General features: G+C 50.6%; 1 protein-coding gene across 2 annotated transcripts; it reads left to right on the top strand.

Annotated features, from left to right (window-relative positions):
- Positions 1 to 20,425, top strand: GATA3 (GATA binding protein 3). 2 transcript variants are annotated; one of them, XM_028114666.2, is made up of 6 exons: positions 1 to 268; positions 703 to 1,357; positions 3,805 to 4,341; positions 9,744 to 9,886; positions 14,246 to 14,371; positions 18,322 to 20,425. In XM_028114666.2, exons 2-6 carry the CDS (start codon positions 1,117 to 1,119, stop codon positions 18,604 to 18,606), a joined length of 1,332 nt encoding a protein of 443 aa, XP_027970467.1. In that variant the 5' UTR covers positions 1 to 268; positions 703 to 1,116; the 3' UTR covers positions 18,607 to 20,425. The 2 variants fall into 2 exon arrangements, with proteins under 2 accessions (XP_027970467.1, XP_027970466.1); XM_028114665.2 differs by having other exon boundaries at positions 2 to 268; positions 9,741 to 9,886.
- Positions 20,426 to 23,045: the final 2,620 nt, after the last annotated feature.

Here is a 23,045-nt window from a genome sequence, read left to right as displayed (position 1 = left end):
AGAACCTCCTTAAGTTGCGTCGCGCCACAGCTGTCTGCGAACACTGAGCTGCCTGGCGCCGTCTTGATACTTTCAGAAAGAATGCATTCCCTGTAAAAAAAAAAAAAAAAATACTGGAGAGAGGGAGAGAGAGAGAGAGAGAGAGAGAGAGAGGAAAAGAGAGAGAGAGACGGAGAGCGCGCGCGACGGAGCGAGCCACGCAATCTGACCGAGCAGTTTCTGCTCTCCCAGGTCACACGCCTCCTCCTCTCTGCTCCTCGCTACCCAGGTTGGTACTGGCAACTTTTTTTTTTTTAAGTTTGATTTTTTTTTTTTCCCCCCTCGCTCCATTTGGGAGGACTTTAAAAACACTTTAAACTCAACCCTCCTCCTTTGGAGAGTTGCTAGAGGCCTGGAAGGAAGGTCCCGGGATCGCTGTCCCCGGGGGGGAGGGAGCTGTCGGCCGAACTGGAACCGCTCAGTCAGTGCAGGGCCCTCGGGAGAGCCGGGCTGCTGGCGATGTACTTGGGAGTCCTTCCCTGGGCGGCCGCGTCCCGGTGGGCCTCGCTCGGGAGGAGGCGTGCGCGTGTGCGCGTGTGTGCGCGTGTCCTGGGTGCGCGGGCGCGGGGCCGGGCGGCTCGCGGGGAGGTGGTGCCACTTCATAAGCTCAGGTGCTCAAGTACTTAGGAGCTCATCCAGGTCTCCCCCTTCTCTCCTCCGCAGGTGACCCGAGGAGAGCCTCAGCCTCCGAGCCGCTGAGGAAGCCCCGGTGCAGAAGAGCCCCACTTGCAGAATTCCAGCCACCCTCGCTCGCCCTCCTCCCCCTTTAGAATTTGGTTCCCCCTTTATCCTTCCGTACCTGTTTTTCTGGAATTTCTTTTTTCTTCCTCTTCTTCTCTTAGCTAAAATACTGCTTAAAGGTTTTTGTTTTTGTTTTTGTTTTAATCTCCTTTGCTCACCTTTCCTTCCTAGTTTTCCCATTGCCCCACTGAAAACAAATCATTAAACGACCCCCGCCCCTCCGACGGCAGGAGCACCTGCAGAGCCTCAGAGCCCCGCGACCCTCCGGTCCGACCGCCCTCCCTCTCCGTGCGCGGGTTCCGGGCCCGGCGAGAGGGCGCGAGTGCAGCCGGGGCCATGGAGGTGACGGCAGACCAGCCGCGCTGGGTGAGCCATCACCACCCGGCGGTCCTCAACGGGCAGCACCCGGACACGCACCACCCGGGCCTCGGCCACTCCTACATGGACCCCGCGCAGTACCCCCTGCCCGAGGAGGTGGATGTACTTTTTAACATCGACGGTCAAGGCAACCACGTCCCTTCCTACTACGGAAACTCAGTGAGGGCCACGGTGCAGAGGTACCCTCCGACCCACCACGGTGAGTCCGCCCCCGGGGTGCGGGGACGCCTGCCCAGCCGCCGCCGCTGCCCACCCCCCCTGCAACCCGGGCCGGGGAGGCGGGGAGGGACCGGGGGGTGGGAGACCCAGCCAAAGCCCCCAAGGGCCGTTCCTGCTACAATTAAAAAAAACTGGGGCCCGGAAATGGGCGAGGAAGCAGTCTCAATCGCCGCGAGAGTGTGTTTTTTAAAAAGTCGCAGCAGGCGTCTCTCCGCGGCTGGCTGCTCTGTCTCGGGCCTGGCGCTCACCTGGCAGGCGCCCGACTGCAACCCTCTGTCCCCGTACGGCCGCAGGTTCGGGGGGCCTCCGGGGTCCGGGGCTCCGCGGGCCGAGGCTCTGCCCCTGCGGCCACGGCTCCGTGGGCCCGCAGCCGGCGCCGGCCAAACCCGGCTCGGACTTGGTTCCTTCAAAAAGGGCTTCGCTCCCCAGTTACCCTGTAGTTCTTTCTCAGGGTGGGGTTGTGGCGGGGGGGTGCTTCTGCCAGCGTTCCTCAGTTTCTTTTTTCCGGCACATTTTCAGAAAGGCCCGAGAGAAATTTGATTCGCATCCCTGATCCCTGTTTTTTGACCTTTCCCCAAAGCTAGTGCGTTTGGTTCCTAGGCAGGTCTGCCACCTCTTGGCTCTGAGGAATGGAATGGAACTCCGGTACTTTGAGGGGGTTTTGGTGGAGAGACTACTGTCTTAAATGGGAGACATTTGAAATTTCCTAGACTCCCGGCTGCACAGAATTTTCCTGCGTCTTTGCTTTTAGGTTGCCTCATTGCCTGCTCCCCCAAACCCTTGCCTTACTCTCTCCTCGGCCTACAACGGTCCCATGAGGCTCCCAAAGAAAATTTAGGATCCACCGGGGCTTCTTTCTTATGTGGGAGCGATTCCAGTTGTCTTTTCTTTCTTTTTTCTTTCTCTTTCACCTTTGAAAAGTTTAGACCAGTTCTAAAAGGTTAAGAAATCCAGCCCTGTGTCGTTAGGGGTTGGGGGGAAAGCTCTAAGCTTTCCAGCATAAGTGGGTTCCTAAAGAAGAAATAGAGGCACCACTTCAGGCAGAGAAAATGTGAGTCTCTTTTAGTCTGGGCGACTGAAGTCTTCCCTGGTCCCCTACTTAGAGCCTGCGTCGGCGCCGGTGACAGAGACTCTCTGCAGCAGGCGGCCTCCGCCCTGCTGTCACCAGGTTTTAAACAATTGTTCCTGCGGATGGGGCGCTCTCTGCCCTTGTTCTGTGCAGATCAGCAGTTAAGTGGAAATGCGGTAGATGCAGACTTAATATTATTTACTATACTACTTCCTGCATAACATTGAATCTTGACCCTTGGCGTTCAGAGAACTCTCCTTCCCTCTCCCCTCCCCTTCCTCTCTCAAGATTTTAGTTTCAGTATTGTTCTTCATGGTTAAATAGAATGTCAGATGCTGAGGCAGGTAGTGGATTAAAAGATCAATAAGTGTGTGGATTTGCACTTGCCCCCGGCATGGACCCCTCTCAGGGTGGATGGACGTGTCTGAGTTATGGCCATCTGAAAACTCTGTATTTCGAATGCTCTGTCGAGAAGCGAAATATATATGTCAACAGGAATTTTGTGTCGCTGGGGCACAGGTGAAAATTCACCTATGGCACTGGTGGAATCCCAACTTTGAGGGCAAATATGGGGTTTACTTTATTTTCCTTCTGGAGGATTTGGGAGGGTGAGAGAGGCAGAGTCCAGCCTTGGAAACTGCCTCCAACAGTCTGGGCAATTAAGGTGTCCTTGCAAATCCCACTTCAGGCCTTGCCAGTTATGAGCAAGCACTGAAGCAGGGTTTCAGGGAAGTAACCCCAAAATGCTCCCTCTCCTCCTCCCTTCTGAGAGCGAGCACCCTCCTTCCTGCACTGGATCTCGGGAGTGGGGCCTCTCTCCAGGTCCGTGTCTTTTCCTGGTGTGGAGCCCTTGTGCGGCCAGGCTCTCCCCATCAGGCCTCATTATTCACAGCCTACTCTTACCAGGCTGGCTGGGATTAGGTCTGGGATGGGGGCTGCTGGGCCATGGAAGGAAACCAATAAATCAAGTCAGGTTCTAGAGAGGAACCTCAGGGGATGCCATTTAGAAACTGTATCTGGAGAGACCAAATACGCCCAGGGGCTCTCTCCACTCCCTCCCAGCACCTCTTGGGTGTCAGACACAGGCCCCTAATTCTGCTGGATTTGAGGGGACCTTCATGTGGGAGACACGGGCATAAAGTGTGTGCTGGCCAAGGTCCTGGGGCGGGGGTGGGGGGTGGGGGGTGGGGGGTGGGGGGGTGGGCGGCCTGGGTGAAGGAGTGGGCCCGCGCTCAAATCCAGGGTGTATTTGGGACTGCCCTGGCAGGGGGAGAACCCTCAGGTGTGTGGAGGGCCTCCGAAACGGCTCTCACGGGCATTTCTCTCTCCTGCATCCCCCACCCCCCCTTCCCGCGCAGGGAGTCAGGTGTGCCGCCCGCCCCTGCTGCACGGATCCCTGCCCTGGCTGGACGGCGGCAAAGCTCTGGGCAGCCACCACACCGCGTCGCCCTGGAACCTCAGCCCCTTCTCCAAGACGTCCATCCACCACGGCTCCCCGGGGCCCCTCTCCGTCTACCCCCCGGCCTCGTCCTCCTCGCTGTCGGCGGGCCACTCCAGCCCGCACCTCTTCACCTTCCCGCCCACCCCGCCGAAGGACGTCTCCCCGGACCCGTCCCTGTCCACTCCGGGCTCGGCCGGCTCGGCCCGGCAGGACGAGAAAGAGTGCATCAAGTACCAGGTGCCGCTGCCCGACAGCATGAAGCTCGAGTCCACGCACTCGCGGGGCAGCATGACCACCCTGGGAGGGGCGGCCTCGTCGGCGCACCACCCCATCACCACGTACCCGCCCTACGTCCCCGAATACAGCTCCGGACTCTTCCCGCCCAGCAGCCTGCTGGGGGGCTCCCCCACCGGCTTCGGATGTAAGTCGAGACCCAAGGCGAGATCCAGCACAGGTAGGAACCTTCTCCGCCTCCCCCCAGGCCTTTTCTCCTCCTCCCACCTCTCCTGTCTCCTAAATCCGGGGCGCGGAGGAGGGAGCCTCAGTCTGGCCCCTCGGGGGGGCATCTGGCTGGTGTTCCAGACCTTTCTGAGATTTGATTTCTTCCCTTTCTTCCAGCGGGGGCAAAGAATGAGGTGTGTCCTAGCTCATTCCAGTCCTCAGAGCAGAGGGGAAGTGGGATCTAATTTAACCCCCCTCCACCCCCCCACCCCCCCCACCCCCCGCTCCAGCTGGGGAAGGAAAAAGACAAACAAAAACAAATACCCTGTCCCGCCTGCTCAGGGACCTTTGGGTTCTGCCAGTAACCTCTAGTCAGTTTCCAAGACCAAATGGAAAGACCAGGGAATAAATCTTTAGTGTTTAATGCTAAAACGAAACCTCCTCAAACCTAAACAAACACAGGTCCCTCGTTTGACCCCCCTGGCCTCTGGGGCCCCGTCTGCCTGTTCCTCTGGGCTCAGCTCAGAGGGGGTCATGCAGGCAACAGAGGACATGGATAAATAAAGCATGGGTATATTTTTGTGTGTGTGTGTGGGGGGGCAGGACCCTGGCAAGAGCAGTACACCTATTCTTTGCGTGGAAAAGAGGCCGCCCCCCTAAGTTCTGGGAGAGAGGTGGGCTCTGCCCTGGGGAAACTGGAATGAAAATCCAAAGTCCAGGGGGGCCAGTTACCTGAGGTGGCCGCACAGGCAGGGGCAGGAAGGCACCTCAGGACCTATTCCTCGACTGATCTGAAGCCAGAGGAGGTAGGCAAGACTGAACGACATTCCCTAGGTGTGGGTCTCCGCTTCCTCTGCTCATCCTCTCTCAAAAAAGCACCCCCTGTCTAAAAGCGTGCTGCATCTTTATTCTGTGGCTCTAGACACTTGCTTTTAAAAAAAAAAAAAAAAGCAACACCAAACCCACACAGAATATTCTGGCTTTCAAAATAAAATAATCCATCACCAATGTTGCTTCTAACCCAAGTATTGGAGAGACCTTGGGATTCTCTCAGATGAGATTTAGCTATAGTTTGAAAGATGATTTTTCTTCGAAGATTGTTCTGTCTCCGCGGGTGGGTCCATTTTGGGGTGGGTCTGTCTGTCCTGGCTCATTCCAACGTCTCACCTCTGCCCTCTATCTATGGAGATCCTATATACAAAGAACTGGTGAAAATCACTTGTCTTTTATGGGTGGGACGAGCAGTCTTGAAACCGGGCTTGCAAAACCCGGGTTTGAAAAACTTCCAAGGGAGGGCTCTGGGAGTCCAGTGACCATGAGATCAGTTTTCAGGGTTTTTTTTTCTTTTTTCCAGGGTGACATTCACTCTGACTGCCTGGGCAGGACTGTCTCTATTTAGTTGATATGTTTTAGCTAATCCAATTATTTTCAGACTGCTGCGTGCGACAGTTGCATTGTTTATCCCGCGCCAGGAACTTTAATAGAGTCCGGATGCGGTTAGGCTGACAGAGAAACTCAGACCTGCATGTTCAGTACATGAAAGTCGGCAGAGGGAGAGGGAGGTAGGCTCGCTGGTGGAGTCAAAGAGAAAGCAAGAGGAAGGGAGAACAGGCGGAGGAAAGTGGCCAGGCTGCCTTGCCGGGGGCTGGGCTTGGGCACGGAGTGGAGGGTTCCAGAGAAATGGGGTTCAGCTTGGCTCAGAAAAGCTGGGATTAGATCAGGGCTTGAGGACTGATTGCAAAGAGAGCAAGCCGATGCATTTTGAGGTAGTGATGGGAATTTTTTTTTTTTTTTTTTTTTAAGTTCTCTTTTCTGGTAGCGCAAAGTTTTGGGGGAAAGATCGTGGTATCTGAGGCTGGGGGGGTGGTTTGAGTGGAGGAGGGGACAGGACGACTTTTCCAGAGTCTCTGGTTTCTCTCCCCTCTGTGTGCACGCCTTCGGGCCTTCGGCTGGTCTTTTTCTTCCTCTCCCTCACTCCTCAAGCCCCTGAACATTTGGGGGTGGGTGGGAGGAAGAGGTGCAGTTACCCTAAGCCAGAGCCAGGAGCACCTATGGACTCATTTTATTCTATGTATGTGTATATATATATATCTTTTTCTTTTTTCTTTTTTTCTTTTTTGGTAGGTGGGGAGAGGAGAGAAGACATTGCAATTTGGCTTCTTACTTCCTCCTTCTTATTCCTTTCTCACAGTCAGAAACCCCAAAACAGCACACCTGGGCAGCTAGGGAGCTGGGACTTTCGGGAGTGTGGGAGTGGGGGGGAGGAGGGTTTCTAGACCCTTCTGGGTAGAGAGGGTGGAAGTGGTAGCAGTTCTTCAGGGAGTTCTCTGGGGTTTCGTGGTTGAGTTTTTTTTTTTTTTTTTTTTTTGAACTCTGTGCAAATGCACTTGCCTAAGGTGGAGACAGGAGGAGAGAGGGTTGTTGCATTTTGGAGGAACGGTTGAAGCCGTGGTTAGGGCACCTTGTGCTGTTCTAACGCCGGGCTGTCAGTTCTGGGTCTCCCTCTGCAAACAAAAGACAAAGCCTTTTAGCGAAGGGCCCTTTCTGCCCCCCCCCCCCCGCCAGACTGTGGGTATCCCGCCCCACCTTCTCCTTCGCAGCCTCCGCCCCCGGCTCCCGCTCTTTCCGTCCAGCCCCGGTCTCAGGATTTCAGCTGGAGGCCAGGGAGGGTGTTTGAAAATGGCTGTCGAATGTCAAGAGGCCTTGCCGCTCTGTGGTTCTTGTCACCTATGAGAGAGAGGTGTCTGTCTGAGCCGCTCACACCAGGCAGTGAGCGAGGAGAGGGAAAGAAAGCAGGAGAGAGCCGGGGCCTCCATTAGGAAAATGGGTTGTTTGCTGAAGTCACAGACTAGCGGCAACAATGAGAGAAGAAAAAAAAAAAAATAAATAAGAAAAAGCCAGACAAGGCAATCGCAAACTTGCGGAGTGAATCAAGACAGAAAATTGCTCTAGTGTGCAGAGCTTGGCTGAAGAGGCAGCCGTTGCTAGTTTTGAAGGTCCCTCTGAAAAGGAAAGGAAATCAGACTAATCTCGTCAGGCCGGGAGATCCCCCAGCCCCCGGTGCCTAGGAGCAGGGCTGCCGGCCCCAAGCCAGCGGGGACTCCACCCCCAGAGGGTGCTGCGGGAGCAGACGGAGGAGGGGGCCTGCAAAACCTCGCCTGAGCCCTCCCTGCGCAGCGGGGCAAAGGCACCGGGTGCCAAGGGACCCGAGAGGCCCCTGTCTTGGCCGGATGGGGAGTGGGCCTGGGGCCCCGGCCAGCACAGGCCGGTATCGCTGCCCCCAGAAGGGCCCACCCAGCGCCTGCATGGGGCACGGGGCCTGCCGGGCCTGCCCACCCCCTGGCTAGGCTGCAGCAGGCACCTCCTCGCCCACTCGCCCTTTCCCCCTTTCTCCGTGCCTCCCCCTCATCCCACCACCGAGGGCGTAGGCTTCTGACTCCAGTGGAAGGTATCGAGGTAATTTGGTCCCAAGCCTTTTTGAGGCCCGGTAGATACTGTTGGGTACCTGGACACGTGCTCCTGGCTCGGTAGCGACTGAGTTTGGGGAGAAGGCCAGTGGCTTGTGGGAGGCTCTCTGTAGACCCTGGGTTGAACAGCTTTTTGGAATATGGTGGAAAAAAAAAAAAAAATATATATATATATATATATAAAGCGTTTCTAACTCCTTATATTCTTTTTTTTCCTTTTAAAAGGAAAGTGGACAAAAACTGGTTAGCACCATTATGAACTCCAGTGTCAGGCAAAGCCCTCCATTTCTGAAAGTCTTTTTCCTTCCCCAGAGCCTGTCCCTGGAGAAAAAAACAAAACAAAACAAAACAGGCTTACAGGTGCGAACCTCCAACGTCCTTCATACTTGGCCTAGGGGTTTCCAAAGGCCAAACAGGCCCCCAAGCCTGCCGTGTTCTCCTGGTGTAAGGAGTCGTCTAGATTCCCAAGCAGCCTGCCGGGTTCTCTTCCTCCACCCCGTCTGCCTGGTGGTTTGGAATTAGCCGATTAATCTCATAAAACGAAACAACGCTTAGGGGCTCATCTTTGACCCCTGCCATCCTCCCAAACCTCCCCCCTAGCACCCCCAGAGAAAGCGAAACCCTCTGCGGGACTCCTCCTCTTGGGAGACCAGCTCCATTGGAGCTACTGCCTCCTGCAGGGTAGGTGGGGGGGGGGAGCAGGGGTGGGTTGGGGGGGGCGGGAGCTCCTCCCAGCCTGGCTTGGTTGGCAGAGGTGCTGGTACACGTCTGCCAGGAGGCTGAGGCCCCCCAAGAGCTGGGCAGGTTCTCCCAGAAACTGTCCTCCCTTTCCTTCTCCCACAGAAGTTGGAAAGAAGTCAGTGAGCAAAACTCCCCTGTGGTCTTAAAATGGTATTTTGAGGGATTCTCTCCAGGAGCTTTCCCTCCGGAGATGGGTCTGGGTCACTCTCCTGCCCCTGGAGTGAACCGGCCTGGCCGGTTTTTTGTTTATTTTATTTGTTTGTTTTTTTGGAAAAAAAGCTACTGCAGGAAGGCCTTGGTTAATGAGCCGACCGAGAGGCCGCCCCCCCCTTTCTTTAATTGGCCTGTTCGCCCGATCTGCCCCTCATGCTGCTCCTTTCCGACTCTTTCCTCCCGCCAGCACCTCCAGGGCTATTTCCCTCCAACACCTCCTGGTCTGGTCCAGCTGGGGTCATCCTTCACCTTTGGTGTCTGTCACAGTGGCTGGTAAATCATAGAAAGACTTGGCCTTTTCTAGAGAGAGAGAAAAGGTGGTGGTGGGGATGAGTGGACCACACCAGGTCTTCATCTATTATTCGCCAACAGGGGACATTTCCAGTTTTATTGGAAGTAAAATCTACAGTCCTGGGTCCTCAAAATCAATCAGCCCATTGATCAGTCTATTCATCGATTTATTCTCTGTTTATCTATCTAGCCATCGATTCATCTTTCCTTTTCCCCCATCGGAATAGTCAGGATTTAATCGGTCTCTATAGACAGACCCCGCGCTGGTAATGGGGCCCCTTTGTTTTCCTTTGAGGGAACCAACTTGGAATGTTTCGCTTTGCCACAGTCCAGGACTTCGCATTTTCTCAGGGAACTATTTCAAGTTGCCATTTGCCTTCTTCCTTGGCTGCACTTGATCTTCCCCATCAAGTCAGGCAGGCCCAGAGCAAGGTTCTGCTGCTGTTTATTCATGAGCCACTTCTTGGGGCGGTTGCTGAGCGTGTGTGGGAATGGTTAAGCCATGACAGGGCCAGGGGGTGACTCTTCCCCACTTGGGAGCCGCCTTAAGGGAGGTGGGGGATGGGGGGTGGGGGGAAAGTTCCCCAATAGAGGGAGCAGAGAGGGGGGGGGAAAAGTGCCCAATTTTACTCTCATGCCCTCCTTCTGAGTGCTGTCAGTGTTCCTTCCATAAGTGACTTATGTGTGGTCTTGTTTCCAGAAGGCAGGGAGTGTGTGAACTGCGGGGCCACCTCAACCCCACTATGGCGGCGGGATGGCACCGGGCATTACCTGTGCAACGCCTGTGGGCTCTACCACAAAATGAACGGACAGAACCGACCCCTCATCAAGCCCAAGCGAAGGCTGGTGAGTTCTCCTCCAGAAACACCGATCCAACACGAACCATTGTGTGTTTTTAATTTCCTCTCTTCAGGAAGGAGAGCTTGCTGCAGGAAATTGGCAGGACAGCTCAAAATCCTGTCAGCTTGCTTGGGGATCCTTCCCCCCCGCCCCTCCTTTTTTTTCTCAAATTGGATATACAGCAAAGCTCTCTCTCTCTCTCTGTCTGTCTTTTATCCCCCACCCCCCTTCATATTTCCTAAGTCACTTACCAAATTTTTTAAGGATGCTGGCGCTTTGGCTATCAAATCTCTAATGTGTTTGCAAATAGAATGAGAGCGGACCAGGGCAAGTGAGTTCAGATTCACTGATAGTCGCTGTGCCACAGACGGAGAGATGTTGTGTGCAGATGCATGTCTCAGGAACCATCTAGACCCTGTCCCTGAGCGGCAGGCCCCCGAGGAAGTGAGCCAGGCTCAGTGCCACGGAGGGGTCTCCTGTGCCCGTGCTTTAAGAAGGCTGGGGTCCATTAGCTGAATCTCACTAGCAGCAGCCCCTGAGTCGAGCTGAGTTTTTCTTCTTTCCTGGTCTTAAGGATTGAGGACTTTCCACAGCTCATGCCTTTGGGAAAAACTGCGATTCCTGTCTTGCCTCTTGGTCTCATGTAACATTTGCTCTTATTTCCCCTTTGAACCACTACCGGGAGGGTGATGGTTTTTAATCCCCTCCTTCTTTCTTTCTCAAAAGTCTTGACCCTTCGGAATACTTGAGCAATTTATAAGGAAGACTAGCAGGAGAAGTTCATTGGTGAACTTGTCTTTGGAACCTCAGGCTTGGATTGAATAGCAAGTGTATGTAACAGACAAATAAAAGCAGGCTTGGCAAATGATAACTCTAACCACAGTCAAGAGATCAAAATGCTTTTTGTAGTGATGACATTCACCCAGTAGAGAGGGGAGGAGGGGAATTTCCCCATGCAGATTAGTGGATAAAGCAGCGTCCATCAAATTCTAAGTGTGTGTGTATGTTCTTTTTAAAGAATTATTTGTCATCTCCATCAGATTTTAGTGCAACTTAACACCTTTCACATCCTTTTCAGAGAAAGGAAGAACTTTCTAGGGATGGACGTGCCCACGTGACTTTAATTTTTGGCAATCCTGGGTCTCCCGGCTTTATCCCTTCTGCTCTCTGCCCCCTTCTCCAGCGTTCTCAACCTCGCCTCACTTGTCCCCATGCACTTGGGTATTTTTTTTTCCTTTCTCTCATGTGCAAAGCTAACTTCCTAGGAAAAAGCTGCCGGATATCTGAGCACTGGAGATAACTCATAAACAACAACTCAGCTTCCCCAACCTAAACATCAAGATGTTTGAACGTATCAGAACAAGTGTTTGAAAAAAAAAAAAAATGGCTGGAGGTGTTAGCACAGAATGAATATGATCGCACCACAAAAGAATGTTCTGAATCACTCAAACCTGGCCTTAGTAAAAAAAAAGAAAAAAAAAAAAGAAAGAAAAAAGAAAGAAAGAGAGGAAAAGAAAACCAGCAACAACAACTTTCTTGTTAAAATAAGTCATGGTACCATCCTTATAATTAGACTTTTTTTTAAGGTAAAAAAAAAAGAGAAGAAAAAAGAGGGTGTCAAGTCTCAGACTCTGGGCTGGTTGATGAGCAAGAGTGTATTTGACATTTTCTTGGGGTTTCTTCTGTCTGGGAAGATTGCATAGGAGGGCTCTACTTGCATTTTATATAAGTTTGTCTTCATTCACCTTTCATAAGAAATCTCTAGAACTCTGAGTAATAATTGCTTTTAATTCTGGAGTTCATTGGCTGTCACATTTTTAAGCTGTCTTTTCTTTCTTACTCATCCGTTCTGGGTGGTTTTGTATTTTTAGTTCCCTGGAATTCATATGCTCTGGAGAGCGACTCAGAGCACATTCAGGATATTTTGGGTTTTTTTTTTTTTTTAGCCTTTAGATGTGTTTGACTTCTTTCTGAGTACCTAAACTTTCTTTTTCTTCTTCCCTATATTTCCTGTTTCTTCATGCCAGCCCCGCTTCCCCAATTTGCTCTTTTGGCTGTACACATTTCCAGATTTGCTGAAGACCACCCAGCCCATAATGTAGCTAGCTCTTCAGTAAGATGCCTATCTAACCCTGAATAAACTCATGCAGGAAATAGAAGAAATGACTAGAGAGGAGATCCATAGAATATTTTTTCTGAGTCTTGCCAGGGTTTTCGTATGTCTAACTGGCTAGCCGAGTCGAGCTTGCTTTATTAATGTACTTTGTCTCCTGCTAGTGAACCAAACAGTGTGGCTTTTAGAGTCCGTATAAATTCGCATCAAGTCTGTGGACCAGAGACTTTTTCTGAGGCCGCTTGTATATACGTTACTGTCAATACACTGGGAAGGATTGCACTAGGGACCTCCTGGCTTGGAGCTTGACTTTTGCCGGCTGGTATTATGTCCTTGTAGCACACATTTAAAGTTGCTGAGCTGGGAAATCTGCTGCCCGCGTAGATATTAATCGACTCGATCTCAGTATCTGTTATCAAGGAAAAAGTACAGGGAGATAATAATAATCACACGATCACATCGTTGTCAGAATCATCAAGCACTGATTTTCTGTATTGATTTCTTCCCAAGAGTATACAAGTGCAAGTTAGTCCGGTCTCAGCTCAGCACGGTTCACGAGTGGTGGGTGGGCACGGACGTGCGGGGTCAGAGGCGGCACCCCTGGGCTATGGGGAACTGTTTCCCAAATGGACAGCCAGAAAGTAGGACTTTCTCAATGATGACAGGGAAGAGCTGGTTTTTCTTCCCAGTTTTTGTAGGACACAGAAAAAAAAGAATACCCCCCAAAATATAGATAAATAAAAGCCATAACTCCGCTCTTAAAGCTTGTAGGGAAGAGGAGCCTGTCTGTGGGACAATGTAGTGGTTTGAAGGGAGGGGAATCAGTCGGCTTGATTCAGAATAGCCACGAGGTTGCGCATATCTGGCAGCTTTGGGTGTTGGGCCTAACTTTTTGCTTGATGAAATATTGATGGAAAAGCATACCACGATCCCTCTAAGTTTGATCTCAGGCTTTTATAAACATGCTGGAGTTTTCTAGATCACAGATAGCTGAATTCTTGCTCCTCCTCTGGCCTTTGATAATATATTTCAGTCCAGAGCCTGGGAATACTTCTGCAATTGAAATTGTCTTTGTAGGTCGGGGGGAGAGGGGAAGGAATTGACAGAGGTATATGTTAAAAGGGACCCAGCTTCGTTTTCTTTGGAAAGTATTTGAGTTTACATTTTTTTTTCCTTAAAGTGTGGACGTAGAGAATAGTACCCTCTGTAAGTTTAAGTGTGTCAAAAAGTGAAAGAAAAATCTCCCTCTTCAAGGAAATGAAGTCAGTGACACAACCAAATAATTAAAATTCAAGCTGAGCCTGACATCTGACCTGCCACTCTTGGGCTCTGTGAAGAGCAAATAGGAAATACCTAATTTCACGAAGGTGAAATGAAATGAGAGCAGGATGGGGGGTGGGGGTGGGTTCCTGTTGATTAGCAGAATTCTCCGTGCTTTTCAGTTTGGCTCATGAACTGAAAGCCACCTAACGAGAAGGAGGGTGGTGGTCACCAGGAGTGTGGGCCAGGCAAGTATAAGGCTGCTGCAGATTTGCTGGGGGTCTGGCTCATGAAGGATGTCCTGCTTGGTGCTTCCTAAGTGGCCCGCCCTGTGGGTGCGTGCCACACACACACACACACACACACACACACACACACACACACACACACACAGAGGCGCGGATGCTCTCCTACCGTGCGGGCCCCCTGTTCTCTTTTGAATCCAGCATTTCTTTATTCGGGAGCTGTCAAGTGCTCTGGATGTTTGGGTTCGCTCTCCCTTTGCTGTTCACGTGTTGTGATGGCCTCGTTGAGCATCGATCTTCTTGGCAGTTGCCCTTGCAAGCGGCTTTCTGGGAGTCTGGTGCACAGGGGTCCCAAGAGCCCGGTACCACGCTAATTCAAAGTTGCTACCCGTACAAGTTAAACATCCGGGAACTTTGCCGAGGCTTGGGGGGCCATTAGCTCAGGGTGGTGATGTGGGCTCTCTGAGCCTCCCGATGCCTCCCCGTAGAGTGGCAGGTGAGATTCTGGCCCCTTGACGACCGAGCAACACGATCCTGTGCCAGGGGATCGGCTGTATTTTTCTTCTTGAGGCAGCTTTTGGGGATCTTTATTACTTTCATGTGGGCCACTTGCTAGTTTTGATTTCAATGATAATTTTTTTTCTTTTTCTTGTTGTCAGTGTGTCTCCATGGTTCTGAAAGCCCATTTCACCTTTGTTTTGATTTTACCCTCTCTCTCTCTCTCCCCCCCCCACCCCCAACTCCCAGTCGGCAGCAAGAAGAGCAGGTACGTCCTGTGCGAACTGCCAAACCACCACCACGACGCTCTGGAGAAGAAATGCCAATGGGGACCCCGTCTGTAATGCCTGTGGGCTGTACTACAAACTTCACAATGTAAGTGTCCCAGGACCAGACGTGGCATCCCCCGCGCCGGGTCCCCTTCTCCATTGGGTCGCCCTCCCTTGGACCAAATGGCAGGCCTCAGAGCAGCAATGTCAGAGTGGACCTGCTCTGTCCCCCCCCCCCCCGGCGGTGCTGAGACAGGACAGTGTGGGGCCGAGGACGACCCCGCGCCCCACATCTGTGCGGACAACACGGCCATGCGGCCATCCAGCGCCTCAGGGGGGCCTGGCCTACGCTTGCCAGTCTCCCTTTTGGGAAACCGGTATAGTTTGATGGTTTCCCCGCAGCTGACACTTTTTTTTTTTTTTTTTTTTTTGCAAAAGAGGGAACGAGAGCAGGCAAGAGCAGGGGAGGGGAAGGTAGAGAGAATTGAGGGGGGTCGTGTGCGTGGCCGTGCCGTGCTGAGGGCGGCAGCCTCACCTAACCTGCCCTGCGGATGTTAAATGGACTCTCTGTGTAAAAGGTGGGAAATGAGAGGCCCGGCAGATTGCCTCCAATGTCTCTGTCCGCACCGGCAGAGACCGGAGGAGAGACGCCGAGTGGGGTTACCCGTCCCAGGGAAGAGAAACTCTTGTCTCCTCTTCTGTGCCTTCTTCGCAGAATGAGCACCACCAGCCAGTCACCTGGGTGTAACTGTGTCCTTTCTAATCTTTTCATTGCCGACCCGCCCCCCCGCCCCCGCCCTGTCTTGTAATATCTTTATGTTCAAAATAGAAAAGATCAGGTATTTTTGTGTGTGCCTGAAATAACTCTGGCTAACAGGCCGTGACCTCATGAGGCCTGAAGTTTTAATTCATCCCGAAGAAGAAAATGGCCACTTTGTCCTCTCTCTCTCTCTCTCTCTCTCTCTCTCTCTCACTTGCCTCTTTTGCTCGGATTCTGCTAATGTCTCTTTGCCAACCTGACTTTGGCAGAGTCTGGGGCTGAATGGGGAAGAGGCTTCTTGCTCAGGGCCATGCTGGCTGGGAACTCATCTCACCCAGGAATACCTGGGAATCAGGAGGAAGCTTCTCTGGTTAGATTTTTTTTTTTGAGTCACCGGAGAACTTCTTCAGGGTGATCCCGGCACCCTAGTCCCTCTTTGCCTTTTGGTAGTAAGTTGTTGCCATGTCCAGGGACCCCGTGACACTCCGGCCCCTGCCTTCCATCTCATCCCCTCCTACCACGGTCCCTGTGTGATGGCCAGCCTAACGGAACTGGTCTTACTAGGCACTGCCTCTCGAGCCTCGGACTGCAGCATATGCCTGCTTATCAGCAGTGAACCCCGAGTTCCGCTTTCACTTTGGGAAATTTACTTGCTCCCTGCGGTGCAGAGAAACAGATTTGTGATGAAAATCTGGAAGATTTGGGCCATCAGGGTTCCTGGGCTACCCAGCCATTGGCCTAGCCTCTCCCGATTGTGTTTGGCTGTAATTTATGGTTTTCAAAGAACTTTCAGGTTTCTTGATTACATTCGAGCCTCAGATAGTCCCACGATGCAGGCAGGGCAGAAATTATTTTATTTCCGTTGTACTTGAAGGCGTTATGACTCAGAGCATCAAGTATCACAGGATACTGGCCAATGAACATGGCTGCTGGAGCGGAAGAGTGGGGACTGATTTCAGAGCGGCCCAGACCCGCCGGCGAGGTCAGGCAGGGGTGTGAGGACTGATGGGGACCGGTGGAAAGTAAACACTTTCTCATCTCAGCGTGTCCCAGAGTGCAGTTCAAAGTAATGAATTGGCTGAATATAGAGATTTCTTTTCTCTTCCCACAGAAGCACAGGAACGCTGGGAGATTAACCAGCCATAAATTTCTGGGACTGCTTAGCCATGGTGAGATGTGGTCTCGACTGTGTCCGATCTAAGGGAAAGTTCGGAAGCCTGTCGGTTTCTCATCAGATCTTCACTGCTCACTCCCACCCTATTCTTAACTTGCTCCCGACTTCGTGGCTGGGCTCCAGTGGCTGGGAGAGGACCTTGCTCCCCAACAGGAGTGGTTTCTCTGTCTTCTCTGGTTTAGCAAGACTTCACGAAAGGAGGCAATTTAGGTGTATCTAACAACGGGAGATTATAATCTATTAACATGCTCATCGCATCATGTCTGTTATGCCCAGCTGGATGCCTGTTTATGTATGCTATGAGTGAGTTCCTTTCTTCTTATCTAGGTGTTTCGATAACTACCTATCTCAGGATCAGTGTACCTAGGTGGTGTTGAGACTAGTTATCTGGGTTTGTGTTGCTATCTGTGTAACTAGATATTATATTTCGATATCTGGCTGTGTATATCTAGATATCCCCGTAAAGAGCCGTGTGTCTAGACATTATCTCGGGGGGAGATTTGATGTGACCGTAGATTCCTATCACCTGTGCAGGCTGCATCTTTGTCTTGATTGTCACTTTGAAGAAGGAACCCTGAGATGTTCTTTTGGCAGTGACCTTTTAGCCCTTCTGCCTTCCTGGCGCACGAGGGAATTGGGTCTCAGCTCCAGCATGTGGTTCTGTGCCCCTCCTTGGGGTGACCTCTCCTGGCTCAACCCCAGGAAGCTGTGTGTCTGCTGTCCCCAGAAGCGTTGTTGGCAGCCTTTTGCGCTTGACCGTTGGCTTCTGTCTCCCTTAACTGTCCTTTTCCAGCTTGGGGAGCAGACAGGTAGATCCTGGAGCCAGGAGAGCCTCTTCTCTTCCTCCACCCTCGAGGACCCCGAGGGAAGAGATGCTTTTTTCTCTAAGGAGTCAGGAACAACTGGGACCCTGACATTTCCTCCTCGAGGTGGTTTGCCACGTTTCCCTGATGCGTGGCCAGATGCGTGGTTTGCTGGATGGGGCCTCTGGCTGCCATTGAGGTGCCTCCGGTTCTGACTCCTTGTGGGGAGTGATCTCTGCTTGCTTTGTGAAGTGCCCCTCTTGATTCTACCCCCCCTCCCCCTCCCTGCAAATGCATTTTAAGAACAAAGCAGGCAGAAGCTTCTCAAAAAAAGAGAGAGACGGTATGCTGTCTCAGATGCGGAAGGCTAGTTGAAGACCTTCAGAGTAGGCCCTTGCTTGTCTCTTTCCTGGAGCTCGCTCCTGCTCTCGAATTTTCAGGATGAGGGTGCTTCCATGCCCGCTCAGTGCTGCGCGCCCCGAAGTGCTTATTAGCAAGTACTCGGTGACGGGTTGGTTGGCTTTTTGGTTAGGAGTGCTGAGTCAGAACTAGGCAGAAATTGCAACTTTCAGTCATTGCTTGGTTGCTGTGATGGGGGCGAGGGACCAACCTTCTGGAGAGGCACACTGCGTTCAAACACGGCCCCAGAACCTACACATTCCAGGGGAGGATTTTTACAGCACCTGTTACTGTGAGAAAGCTGGGCAGAAGAGAGGCAACCAAATGTTAGTTTGGAGAGGGCTGTGGCCCTAGTCTCTCCAAGCAGAGGGACTTCAACTCTCGAGATTGATCACATTGTCAGTGCTTTCTTGGTCCGTAGCGCAGATTTCCAATGAGGGGACAGAGTATTACTTCCGTCTTAAAGATTCCTTCCTTGCCTCCATTTTCATGAAATGTTCGAAGGAGTTTCTAGTGGAATCAGACCCGTATTATATTTTAGTTACCAGAGAAATGCAGTCTTATGAGGTGGGTCTCTAGAACACAGTCCTTGAGAATGCAGAGTTTCCTGGGGAACATTTTCCCAAAGTGACTGATGTAGATGAACATAATTAACACCCTCTGCGATGGAACACCTCACCCCTGATCTCTTGGTTGCTGCAACCGAGAGAGGCTGACAGTCGGAACTCGGCCACAGACCGAATCTGCAGGATGCGGGGTCCCCGGGAAGGAGACAGGAAAGGGTGGGGAGGAAGGGGGCCCCTGAAAGCAGATCCTTGGCGTGGGGCGGTCAGAGTAGCCGTGCTGCGGGGTGAAAGCCTGTGCCCTTTCAGAGCCAGCCAAAAAGTAAAAAAAAAAAAAAAAAATTGATCTTTGTTTAGATTAACAGACCCCTGACCATGAAGAAGGAAGGCATCCAGACCAGAAATCGAAAAATGTCTAGCAAATCCAAAAAGTGCAAAAAGGTGCATGACACGCTGGAGGACTTCCCTAAGAGCAGCTCGTTCAACCCGGCTGCCCTCTCCAGACACATGACCTCCCTCAGCCACATCTCCCCGTTCAGCCACTCCAGCCACATGCTGACCACGCCGTCGCCGATGCACCCCCCGTCCAGCCTCTCCTTCGGACCTCACCACCCTTCCAGTATGGTCACCGCCATGGGCTAGAGCCCCTGCTCGATGCTTCTAGGCCTCCCGGCGAGAGTCCCTCCAGCCCCTCCTACGTGCATTTTTGCAGGAGCAGTATCATGAAGCCGAGAACCGATGGATCTATGTTTTGAAGGCAGAAAGCAAAAGGGCGGTTGTCACTTTTGCAAAGGACCTCACTGTGCTGTGTTCTCGATCACCGAATCTGGATCCCATTTGTGAATAAGCCATTCAGACTCATATTCCCTATTTATCAGGGTCTCTCTAGTGCTGTGAAAAAAAAAAAAAAAAGAAAAAAAGAAAACAAACCATGCCGAATATTGCATATAACTTATATTGTAAGAAAATACTGTACATTTGAAGAAGACGTTATTGCATCTGGGGAGCTGTAAGAAAGGCATGAAGGACGCCAAGAATCTTAAGGAATACGGGGAAATAAAGTGTGGAAATTAAGAAGAAACTAGGTCTGCTATTCACATGGACAGACTGCCAGTGTTGATTCCTTGCACTGGTCACAGTTGGATGCATTAAGAGGATAAAAAAAAAAAAGAAAAAGAAAAAAAAAAGAAAAAAGAAAAAAGTCGTAGGCAAATCATTCGTTCAGAGCGGTGGGCCTCTGTCTAGAAGATTCTATCAGTTCTGGGCGGTCAGTGTGGCCACTCATGCACACATTGCCGTCAAGGGGGTCCCAGAGCCTTGCTCAGGCCTCCCCGCTTTGTGAACAAGTCCCTGTAATTGTTGTTTGTATGTATAATTCAAAGCACCAAAATAAGAAGAGATGTAGATTTATTTCATCATATTATACAGACTGAATTGTTGTACAAATTTATTTACTCCTAGTGTTAAGAAGTACTTTTTGTTTTCATATTTTCCTTCTTTCTCGATTTTTTGGTTGAATAAACTAGATGACATTCAGTTGACCTAAGGTGGTTTGTGCTCCGGAGGGCTTCTTTTCCATTTTGTTTTTTGATGATATTTATTAACTAGCTTCTAAGGGTACAGCAGCATCTGTCTCTTCCCTCACGCCTCCCGAAGCCTGGGCTGTCTGGGGAGCAATGTATGAGCTCCCAACGTGCATGCCAGCGACCTCGGCCGGACAGACGGGGTCCTGAGAGCAGCCGGGCTGACTGTTAGCTCCTATTGTGTTCTGTGTTAGTGATCACTGCCTTTCACACAGTCTGTTGGAATACTAATATAAAAATAAGGTGAACATATTTTAAAACCACCAAATAACATCATTATTGAAGTGGTGGCCAAGCTCTTAGAGAATCTGGTAGCTCTAGCTAATTTAAAAACAAAACCCAAACATGTTAAGCTATTCACTAGGAGGTAATGCAAACATTTATTCCTTTGGGAAGCCGGGCATCTTTGGAGCTCTCTCTGCAGCCCAGAGGCTCCCCCCTGGCTTCCCCCGGGGGGACCGGAGTACCTTCTGTGTCCCCTCGTGAGCTGCAGACCCTGGGCCTGGGCAGCCAAGTCTCCTCGCAGGAGCAAGGGGGACGATTTCCTCGAGGAGATCCACAGGCGGACTGCAGATGATGGATTCCTCCTGCTTCTCTCCAAGACGTGAAGGAGCTGGGCTGGTGCTTGAGTTCATCTCTGTTTTGCTTTTCTACTGTTGAATTGAATAACACAGCAGTGGAGGGTTTATTGGCATGTTTGCGACACACGAAATAGCCGTTTTTGTAACTTAACGCTGTATAGTTTCCTTTTACTCTGTTGACAGAATGTGTAACCAATGGCACACACTTTAAAATCTCTGTTAAATCGCCTCTCTGCTTTCTTAGCAAATATTTTAAACCTAAAGCTAAATGTTGAAATAAAGGAGTTAGAGACTTAACTGAGATGCAAACGGAGATCTTACTGGCTCCTAATTTAATGACCTGCCCTTGGAATGTTGTTTTCAGCGACTTCTAAAGCACTGAAGGAACTCATCATCTGTTGCCATATTAAATTTGGGAGATTTTCTCGTGTAGCTCCAATGTCTCAGGGTCTGCCACCTCCTTTCTTCATGAACAGATTTGAGTCCATGCTCTTTCACCTTAAGAACAGGGAGTTCAAATTCTTGACATTCTTGGGGCGGGATGGTGGGGGTGGTGGGGGGGGGCGCACACGTAGAAAAATCCCAAACTCAGTACTCCAGCTATGTTTTGTTTGAGGGTCTGCGGCGATACAGCATCTCTGGTCCCACTCCTTCAGAGAAGTGTCATTTTATCATTCTGCCCGTTCATTTGGCATTCTAAGATATTTCTAGAAGATGGTGCACAAGATCTAAAATATACGTGATAATGATGATTCAGTTTCTTCGTTAGAACGTTATCACGTGTTTCTGTGGTTTTGTTTTTTTTCTTCTGACTTCACTTAAATAGAAGAAACTAGAAGGGCAATTGGAGAGAGGGTTTAATCTAGAAGACACAGAAGAACGAGATTGTAGATTTAAAATATTGCTCAAATATTTTTGAGGCAATTGTATCCCTAATTAACTTTCAACCCCCCCCTTTTTTAAAGATTTTATTTATTTATTTGAGAGAGAGGGAGAGGGGCAGAGGGAGAGGGAGAAGCAGGCTCCCCACTGAGCAGAGACCCAGATGTGGGGCTCGATCCCAGGACCCCAGAATCATGACCTGAGCCGAAGTCAGGATGCTTAACCGACTGAGCCATTTTCAACCTGTTTTGTCTCACTTTTGAGATAGTTGCATTAGCTTATCCCTAGGAGGTTAGCGTGATATATATGTGCAAATTTGGATGATTTCTTTAAAACATTTAAAAAGCAAACCTAATAGAAAAAAATAAAGGACATAGTCACGGAACGCTTTTGCTGCTTATGAACCCCTCATATATACGGCAGTGGAAATTCATGAAGTAAAAATTTAGATTTTGAGTTCTTCTAGCATGTAGTCAACACACACTTAGGGAGTGTCTAGACTAAAGTCCGTTTCAAACCACTTTTTTTTTTCTTTTTTTAAAGCAGACCAGGAAATCGAGAAACCCAGGCTCCAGTGTCTTACTCTTAGTGTGTGACATTTACTTGTTATTCCCCTTTATGGACGACGGGCCCCGAGGTGAAACTCCCCGCTGGGCCTCTGGGTTAGTCGCAGACGTGGGGACACCCAGAGCCCGCCTTCTGAGATCTGTGTCTATTTTCTGACCCTCCCTCTGGTGTCAGAATCATTTTTCAAGCTTGGTCCTCATGCAGGACTTTATTTTAGTGTATCCTAGTTAGGAACTGAGTGGAGGAAGGCAGCAAAGCCTTCCCAGGTACTGCGTGCCTGACCCGAATTCAGGAAAAAAAGGTTTGTTCACAAAATTCAGACGCAGGAACTCACATGCCATTTTCCCTCTCCCCTTCCCATATTTTCCTCACAACGTGACTTGTCCCATTTACATTTCAGAGACTTCGAAAGTCCAAGAGAAAACATTGGAACGAGATCGCATCTTATATATCGTTTTTACCATGAAGCAAACATTATAACTATTTTCTGGAAACAGCTGAGTGGCATGCCAACCCCTTTCCTGCTCTTTCAAATGAACTTCTGGGACACATTTTCGTTTCTGTGTATTCCACGTTGCTCAAACAGGGTGCATACACCCTCAGATTGGACGTGTCCACACCCTTTGCAGAAATGCAGTGCAGTGGTCAGTTGGGACTTTAGAGAAATTCATTGATCATTTGAATGTGTGAGGACAACTGTCCTAGAGTTTGGAAGCTTGGGTTTCATCTCTGGCTCTTCCGCCAATGAATGGAATGATCTGAGGCCATTTGTTTGATTTCTCTGGGAATGGGCTCTTGATCTGTATAATTGGATCGGATGATCTCTAAGACACACCGGGAAAGACAAATACTATGGTTCCATTTTTTTTTTTTTAGACTATCCTTTATTAGGAAAGACGTCCTCACACCCATGGTCGGAGTATAGACCAGGGTATTCTAAAAGCCTAGAGCGATCATAGTTCATAAGATTCCAGATGGGCCGGGGGTAATCCCACGCCCATCTGTCCTTGGTACTATCTTGCGAAACACGAATTAACTTGCGTTTTGTGACTGTCAGCTCAGGACAGGAGTTAGTGTCCCAGTCTGCAGATTTTCCCTGCTCTTTCTGAAATGTGTCCAGGCCCCTCTTGAGTGCAATACACAGGACTTGCTTGTCCTGCTGATGTTGGCAGCGTGGTTCATATTTCAGTCATCCATTGTGTAAAGAAATTCTGCCTGAATTGCTTACAGGCTATTCTAGGGAGATAGCCAGAGCCCAGTGTTTCATTTTCCTGGTGCCCCCTCTCTTTCTCCTTAGAGAAGGGGGTAGGCAGAGGAAGTAGATCAATGCCCCCCCCAGAACTGTTCCTTTTGGGGTGCTCTATCCGGATTCTGATGTCTCTAGGCGCTTCCTTGCTCACCCTCCAGCTCCTTTGCTGGGGATCCCGGTACATTAGCCACATTGTTTGTGGTGCGTTTTTACAATCCC

This window comes from Eumetopias jubatus, unplaced genomic scaffold (assembly GCF_037043125.1).
Source record: "Eumetopias jubatus isolate StellerSeaLion01/CBP00866 unplaced genomic scaffold, mEumJub1_p1.0 scaffold_8, whole genome shotgun sequence".
Classification (NCBI taxonomy): Eukaryota; Metazoa; Chordata; class Mammalia; order Carnivora; family Otariidae; genus Eumetopias; species Eumetopias jubatus.
Note: the sequence above shows the minus strand (reverse complement) of the source record. Positions and strands in the feature narration are given on the sequence as shown.